Genomic DNA, 8,444 nt, shown 5'->3' with positions numbered 1-8,444 from the left:
GGGGGGGGGGGGGGGGGGGGGGGGGGGGGCAGAGAAGAGCGTCTTTTTGTTGTTTTTGACTTGAGAGAGGAAGGGAGAGTTTACGAGCCCTCTTCATTTAGCTAGAAGTTTTGTATTGCCTTAGGACAAGACATTTTCCTCTGAATATCAATAATATTGTAAGGAGATACCTTACAAATTGGTATAGAAGCATCATCCCGGGGAGGTTTGCCAAGATGGCACAAAAACAGAAAGAGGAACAATTGGATGTTCCGGATCATGAACTAGGGGAGATGAAAATGGAGATTGGGAAACTCCAAGAGAATGTTACGAGAATACCTAGAATCGAAGAAGCGCTGGCATCACTGGCGAGATCAATACCATTTGGGAACTTCGAGGTCTATGAATTATATTTGGAGGGTATGAAGGCTGACACAAAAAAATATGTGGAGAAAATAATTTGTTAGAGGAACAAGTCCTTGACCATGTCGAGCTAGATTACTTTTGCCATTGGATATTCTCAAGTGTTGGAAGATATCTCGATTGTTGATCGTTTGAACAAGGCAACCCATTTGGTTGCTATCAAACCTCCTTCCACACCAAATAGTTTTAACTCTCTTTGGTCCGTTCCCTTCCCAGATAGCAATCAATAATACTTCTTACAATTCTCCTTTAATAAGCAAGTTCTAATTCCTGTTTGATTAAAATTAAGGGATCTTACTTAAATAGATCTAGAACAATGCATCCTTTCCTCCATGGTTTAGTGGGTTGGCCATGGGTGTAATGCAAGAGGTCGGGCTCCAACACTTGGGTTATTAGACAAAATTGAACAAGATGTCGTTAGTTTGTTCGTATTATTTTTTGCCTAGCTCTTACAACTGTGTTCTTCATTGATGTTGATTGGTGGGATGCAGGAGAAATTTGCTTCCATGATCATTGAAGCAGGCTTCGAGAAGGTCGAGTACGAAAATCTTGTTGGAGGAGTGGTTGCTATCCATTCAGGCTTGAAACTTTAGAAGCAGCTTTTGAAGCAGGCTTCAAGAGGTTACTTCACTTTTGCTAATCTTCTCATCAAATAAAATATAGCCAAATTTCTTATAACTATATATAGCTTTTCTTGCTCTTTCTTTTTTTTATTTTTTATTTTTTTATTTTTAGAATTTTGGGCTTATATGGAATGGCTTTTTTAAATGGTTGATATAAATATCTATTATTGGAGAAAATCGTTTAAAAGGGGAAAGGCTATGCTCCGCTTGCAGGGATATACTTGTCAATGACAAAATTCAAGGAAGACGGGCATATTCAGATTATCTTTTGAACCCACTCGAAATTTCGATTTAGTTAGGTTATTGATTCGAGCAACTTGATATGATCAATCTTCTTATTTTTGGGTTAAGTTGGGTTGGCATATTGTCTTTTTTAATTATTTAAAAAATCTTATTTTTATTGTTCAAATATTATTTACAAATCATGCATCAGTTACTAACGTTAAATATTTTTATCTTTTTTAAAACATGGTCAGATTAGATCTCGAGTCAGTTAGATTGACCTCAAACCGAATTTTTAGAAACATATCGCTGTTATAAATTTGAACTTGAAAATGAAAAAAACACATCTATTTGATTCTTTTCAAAATCAAGATTATAAATTTGAAGATTTGATAATCAAAATCCTTTTGAAGGATTGATGAACACCAAGTGAAAACTGAAATTCAGGCATTCAAATTTCCTTATGATATGATATACACGAAAATTGATAGCAGACAGTAGACATAATATTTCTCTATACCCAGCATTTGATGCTATGAAGAAGATTCAATGGAATATCTACATACCCAGTATGTGTCGGTATCGATCACTGGTGAACTCGCTACACGCATCGCCCTCGACACCCTCATCTGGTCTATACATACATATATATATATATATATATAACAACTGATCTGTTACCATACTCTAATATCTTGATATGATCAGCTGCATTGAACTTCTACAATTTGTTATCCTCATTATGCAAAAAGATAGTAGGCTGACCTTTCCGATGTTTCGTTCGGTCGAGTAATCCAGGTTCCCGTTACATGTCTTCAGCATCATATGGCTTAGCCTTACGAGACCGAAGATCAAACCATCACCTGGGAATAGACATGTGTCTTTTCTTCTATATCGATATCAATCACCTTAAAGTGCATACATCCGTTTGTATTCGTTATTCAACAACTCTGATTCTGATGCAACCATAGACATGGAGTAAGAACGAGATCGGCTCTCGCCTCGTTGTATACTTCTCAATCTAGCCTCTTCCATCCTGTGTTGAATGACACAATAGCACATCGAGCCAATCGTTGTAAGCATTATCGTGCTACCGATCACGGTTGCACATATGGCAAGCCATTTGTGGTTTGAGCCAACAACCACATAAGTGATTGAAATGAAGGCAACAGAAATGAAGAGACAAGCCAACCACATGAGCTTGTTAATCACAAAAACAAGCTGTCTCTTTGCCTTCTGTTCAATCACAACTACAGATGTCTGAACAACAACAACCGCCAGGGATATGAACAACGCCAAACTGTCCGAAACCATAAAAATGATGAACGCTGCGTTTGTAGCGATATGCGCTTGTCCGAGACTAAAACCCTTTGTGTCCTGCTCAACGAACTGGCCGGGGACGGTGAATATGGCAGCAAAAGCAACAGTAGCAATGAGAACAGCCACAACAGTTGCGGAGTTTATGGCATTGTTCAGGCCGCTTATGTGAAGTTTCTTTAATCTTTTTGCAATTCTCTGAACTCGAACACCCGTCTGGCGGGTCTGCTGTAGTTGGGATTCGACATCGTGCTTTATGTCGCAAACCGTTTGCTTAAGTTGCTTGGCTGCACTTGGGGGTTTCCCCTGGTCTTTGGAATTGACTGCCCCTGCTTCCTTCAAGATGGTTACAAGTTCTGAAGATCCAAATTTTTCAGCAATGTCAAGTGGGGTATCTCCATTCTTGTTGTTGGAGTTGATGTTGATACCATTGATAGATAATAAGCAATGAACATTCTGCAAAGATATGAAGATCTCAAAATAAGACCAAGACCGAGCACGAGAATCAAACATCGAAACTGAACTTTTTCTTCGATTTAGACATACAAAATCGACCTCAGCATTAAAACTTGATACAGAAAAGATCGATTTTTCTCTTCTTCCTATGCACCAATCGTTTCTAGATAATCGTTTGTGGCAGACATTTAAGAGTTCAAGGATACGGTTGACAGTCCAGCACGTAAGATTTGGTGGCGATTGTCGAGCTCCCTATGAGTTATTTGAATGTTTCGCTTGGCTGTTCTATGGAAGCCTATGTCAAAAAGATCATGGGAAATGAAGCATCTTTGTTCGGGAAAGAAGACGTTGAGGGGAAGCCCGAAAGGGAAAGCTCGAAAGATGCTACGTTTATTTTGTTCGTGTTCCAAGATAAAAGAGGACAATATCTAGTGTAACCTTGAGGGGAAGCCCGAAAAGGAAAGCCGAAAGAAGGCAATATCTACTAGCGGTGACTTGAGCCAGAAATCTGAAAACGGTTGTCGGAAAGAAATGAACAAGGGAAGTCTTGGTAGGAACTTACTTAGAAAGGACATTTCTCTTTGACTAAATGGTTTTGGTACCTCTTTTAAGCTTGACACTTCATGACATGGGTAACTTGCACGAGGAATGGAACTCGTAATGCCGACTCTCGAACGATAATGGGAGAACAAACTGGGAGTTTCGATAAGGTTAGGTTCTTTTCTTGGCAGGTAGTGACCCGATACTGTAGATATCGTACAAGGTTCACCACTCTCAAGTTCAGTCCAAACCGGGAGGGTCGACTTTTGGTCATTTCCAATCTTCAAACGTGGTAAATATCCATACCAAATCAAACAAATCAAAGAAAAATTTGCATCTATCGAATACTTTTTGCAGGCTATGAACACGAACAAAATAAATTGTTTATAATACCTCGGTACGTCTCTTGGATACAGCAATATGTAACGCAGTATTTCCCTTGTTATCTTCCAGTGTCAAAACCGAAGGATCGGGCCTTAGTAACTCCATCACAATCCTCTCGTTCTGCCCTTTTACAGCCATGTGCAGCGGGGTTTGGCCCTTCTTGTCAGTTCGGAAACCGAGGCTCGGGTCCTTACTTACCAATAATTTTACTACTTCAACATGGCCCATTCTAGCAGCCGAATGAAGGACAGTCTTACCATTGTTTCGAGCTATCTTAGTAAGTTCCGAGTCTGCTTCAAGAAGAAGACTTACCACATCAATGTGCCCTTGCATAGCCGCCGTATGCAAAGCGGTCGAGTTCACCGAGTCTGTGGTCATAGCCAAGTTGGGGAATACTTCGAGAAGTTCTTGCAACACCTCTGCAACATTTGTTAAGACAAAACGATATCAAGAACTGAAGGCTGATAACACCGAGCAATCAGATACTCAAGATTACGCCTTATATCGAAATATTCCAATTACATCTCTTTAACAAACTTCACTTTCAAAATGTATGACTTTAGCAATATATATCTCTTTGAATGCCCAAATTCAAATAAGTTTGACATAGGTTCATGAGAAGAGTCAAAGAGATACGTCAACCTCGGGATACTTTACTCCTAACCCCACAAGGTTTCGAGACAAAGCTTAACCCGAGTCTAGGTTAAGAATGGCGATCATTCTTTTCTTTCTATGTACAATCAGAGTGTAGCACCTCTCTTTATGGGTCTTAACAAAAGGTCGAATTCTAACTCGTATTCAATTCATTCAACTAACTTCGATACGTAATCTATTACGCTCAACAAGTACGTGAACGTGTTACTCAAACTAAGGTGTTCGTGCTTTATAGATCTCTTCAACAATCATTATCGAGATGCAAGTCTACAATAAAAGGTCAGCTATCCTACATAAACAGACATTTATTAAGCAATTGATATCCCTAAAGTCATGATCATTAAGAACATGATATCATATGATTGAATGTGATATCTATTTGCAACAGATGAATACAATAGACATTCTTACTGAGATGGCCGTGCTTCGCTGCAACGTGGAAGGCATCGAATCCATTTCTAGCAGCCATAAAAGCAGTCTCAAGGTCCAAATATTTCAACATCTCTGCAACAACGAAGTCATGTCCATTTTCAGCGGCTGCATAAAGCGGAGTCTCGCCTTCGAGATTTTGCTTCGACATTAAACCATTTGACTCATTTCTATCATTACAATTCTGAAGAATCTCTTTGATTCTTGATAAATTTCCACTTCTTGCTGCTAAGTGAAGTGGAGAATCGCCTCGTTTCCCAGGCGATTCCCTCGTCTTCTTCCTCTCGCCTCCCATGAAACTCAGCTGCCTCTCCATCACCATACGAAAGCTCTTCTGCTTCTCCATGAACCCTCTAAAGCTTTTCTGCTTCTCCATGACTACACGAGTGCTTGGCTGCTTCTCTAGCGATATCTCTTTCAAACTATTCTCCATGAACATATTCAGAAGAACATCGAGCAACTAAGATTACAATAAATCTGAACTAAACCACCGATCGATTCTCAATTACTTGAAACCACGATTCTCAGATCGATTAACTTAGGAACCAATAGAAGAAAATCAACAATCCATGAAACCAAAGAGCTCAAGAACACAAAAACAGAGCAAAATCAAACATCCATAGCTCGGGCGGGAGGTTCCAACCCCAAAATCCGTATCAATAAACGAAACCCAGATAGAGAAATCAACAAAAACAGAGCAAAATCCACCAAATAAACGAAACCCAGATGAGAAAAAGCAAGAAAAAGTCAGATAATGGTTCGATGAAGGGGAAAAACCTTACCGACCCAAGAGCGAGGATGAAAAATGAAAGAAGGGGAGAGAGAAGAGGGTTTGTTCTTGTGTGTGTGTTTTTTTAATGGAATCGAATAATCCAAAGAGTAAAAGAGAGAAGAAAAAGGGGGGAGAAAGAGAGTAAAAACATATGAACAAACATCCAAAAACGCACTACAGAGTGACCACCACCACCACAATCGCAGCCACCATTGCTACACGTATCGCTCTCTCTCTCCTGCTGGTGTGGTACTGTAGCGTCAATTTGGTGAGCCAAACACGCTCTCTTTCGCGAAACAAGTGGAATTGAAAAAACGCACTACAGAGTGACCACCACCACCACAATCGCAGCCACCATTGCTACACGTATCGCTCTCTCTCTCCTGCTGGTGTGGTACTGTAGCGTCAATTTGGTGAGCCAAACACGCTCTCTTTCGCGAAACAAGTGGAATTGAAAAAACGCACTACAGAGTGACCACCACCACCACAATCGCAGCCACCATTGCTACACGTATCGCTCTCTCTCTCCTGCTGGTGTGGTACTGTAGCGTCAATTTGGTGAGCCAAACACGCTCTCTTTCGCGAAACAAGTGGAATTGAATTCATGGGAAGGCAACTTATCATGATCTTCATAACCATGTTTTAGTAAGTTTTCTTGTTGAGTGTGTTTGTAGCTAGTTTTGATCTAAGTATGGTTTTTGTTAAGAACCGTGGTCAACGAGGATCACAAAATCACTTGATTTAAGATTTAGAAGTATGACTTGATGTAACGGCCCAGACTTCTCCGCTAGAAGATATTGTCATTTTTCCTTTTGGGCTTCCCCTCAAAGCTTTAAAAGCTTTTTTTTTTTATAAATAGTGGTTTGTTCTCCTCCCAACAAATGTGCATTGGGATTTTCCCTTTTGGGCTTCCCCTCAAGGCTTTAAAAGCTGTCTAGAGGGACGGTTTCCACACCCTTATAAAGAGTAGTTTGTTCTCCTCCTCAACCAATGTGGAACATCACAATCCACTCCCTTCGGGCCCCAGCGTTTGTAACGGCTCAGATCCACCGCTAGCAGATATTGTTATTTTTGGACTTTTCCCTTTCGGACTTCCCCTCAAGGCTTTAAAACGCGTCTACTAGCGGAAGGTTTCCACACCTTTATAAATTGTGGTTTGTTCTCCTCCCCAACCAATGTGGGACATCACACGTGATATCTCATATCAGTTGGGGACAAGAACGAAACACCCGTTATAAGGATGTGGAAATCTCTCCGAAGTAGACGCGTTTTAAAATTTTTGAGGGTCAACCCGAAAGGAAAAGCCTAAAGAGGATAATATCTACTAGTCGTGGACTTGAGTGGTTACATATGAACTTATCCAAACAAATGAATGCTCGTTAAGTGATATAGGGTAAGCAAGACTGGTAGAGTAAATAAAAAAAATGGTACAAAGAACAATAATGAAATGTAGGTCTCTAATATACACATAGTTTAATGCACAAGAGAGTTTAAAGCTAGTAATAATTAAAGTTACAAGTCAAATATGCACTTCGAGCTGGTTAGTAGAGCATTCAAACGTAAATTTTTTAGATCTGTATTTTGAGGTAGAGTGAAGATTAAGTAACGATTTCAATTTGAAATAATAATCGATCTTTTATATCGAGAGATATGAATCTCGATATTTCGATAAAAAGGTCACAAAGACGAAACACATGGCAAATAAGTAAGAAGTTTGTATCTCTCGTGTGTTCACCAATGATTGACACGAAGAATAGTAGCTCACCATGAATGAACTCAAGCTTCAAAAGCACTTCAACTACAAACTCCTTTAAAGCTTGTCTAGCTTTAATAAAGGCTCAAGTTCGTGTTTAATATAACTTTATATTTTGTCTAAAAAAATACATTTTTAAGTTTTTAAAAACCGTTAATAATACTTTAAACTTTAATATATATATATATATATTATATATATTTTTTAATTCTTAACTATTTTATTTTAAAAATACCTTTAAACTTTAAAAAATTTCATTAATCGTTTAAAAAATACCCATAAAAATTTAAAGTACTTTTACCTCTATAAAAAAAAAAGTTTAAAAAAATTCTTATCGTCAATAATATGAACAAAAATCGTCTATCGACACTTCATAGATTATCTCCAAACTTTTTAATGTTATTTTTTAAAGTTCAGGGTATTTTTGAAATGTGTTCGTAATGCTAAAATTATTTTTGCAATTTTTTAAAAAGTTAAAAGGTATTAATGAAAATTTTGAAATCATGTATTTTCTAAAATACTTTTAAAACTCTTCTAAAAAATAGTTTTTTTTAAAAAATAAAAGTATTAATTTTTTTTTTTTTAAGTTAAGTGATATTATTGAAACTTTTAAAAATGGAATTATTTATATAAGGGATCGCATGTGAAATTATTAAAATATTATGTCGGTTTAATTATTGATATTGTATTTTTAAAGAAAAAAAAATGTATTTATTTAATAAAAATGAATATATAAGGTGCAATTTTCTTTTTACAATTCAATTATTTGTTGAGTAGAAGAATTATCAAATGCCATAATTATTGAATCTCATGAGTTTTTTTTTTTTTTTTTTTTTTTTTTTTTTTTTTTTTTTTTTTTTTTTTTTTTTTTTTTTTTTTTTTTTTTTTTTTT

The 8,444-nt window shown here is 37.4% G+C and overlaps 2 protein-coding genes and 1 long non-coding RNA gene across 4 annotated transcripts in view; 1 reads left to right on the top strand and 2 right to left on the bottom strand.

The window, feature by feature from the left end:
- Positions 1-1,383, top strand: part of LOC111434559 (2-methoxy-6-polyprenyl-1,4-benzoquinol methylase, mitochondrial-like) — a 10,901-nt gene extending 9,518 nt beyond the window's left edge. The window contains exons 9-10 of one of the 2 annotated variants that reach the window (XM_023071982.1): positions 894-1,023; positions 1,214-1,383. In XM_023071982.1, the coding sequence (XP_022927750.1) occupies positions 894-995 (102 nt within the window). In that variant the 3' untranslated portion in view covers positions 996-1,023; positions 1,214-1,383. Of the gene's footprint in view, positions 1-893; positions 1,116-1,213 lie in introns of those variants that run through there. The other variant, XM_023071981.1, reaches the window with a different exon arrangement.
- Positions 1,384-1,677: 294 nt separating this feature from the next.
- On the bottom strand, positions 1,678-5,912 carry LOC111434558 (ankyrin repeat-containing protein At5g02620-like). Its single transcript, XM_023071980.1, has 3 exons — positions 5,010-5,912; positions 3,954-4,363; positions 1,678-3,020 (listed from the first exon to the last, which is right to left on the bottom strand). Exons 1-3 carry the CDS (start codon positions 5,464-5,466, stop codon positions 2,157-2,159), a joined length of 1,731 nt encoding a protein of 576 aa, XP_022927748.1. The 5' UTR covers positions 5,467-5,912; the 3' UTR covers positions 1,678-2,156.
- LOC111434560 lies at positions 3,077-3,946 on the bottom strand. Its single transcript, XR_002708969.1, has 2 exons — positions 3,623-3,946; positions 3,077-3,528 (listed from the first exon to the last, which is right to left on the bottom strand). It is a non-coding gene; the product is annotated as an uncharacterized LOC111434560 (long non-coding RNA).
- Positions 5,913-8,444: the final 2,532 nt, after the last annotated feature.

Source organism: Cucurbita moschata, unplaced genomic scaffold (assembly GCF_002738365.1).
Source record: "Cucurbita moschata cultivar Rifu unplaced genomic scaffold, Cmos_1.0 Cmo_Scf00045, whole genome shotgun sequence".
Lineage (NCBI taxonomy): Eukaryota > Viridiplantae > Streptophyta > Magnoliopsida > Cucurbitales > Cucurbitaceae > Cucurbita > Cucurbita moschata.
This window is presented reverse-complemented; position numbering and strand designations above follow the sequence as displayed.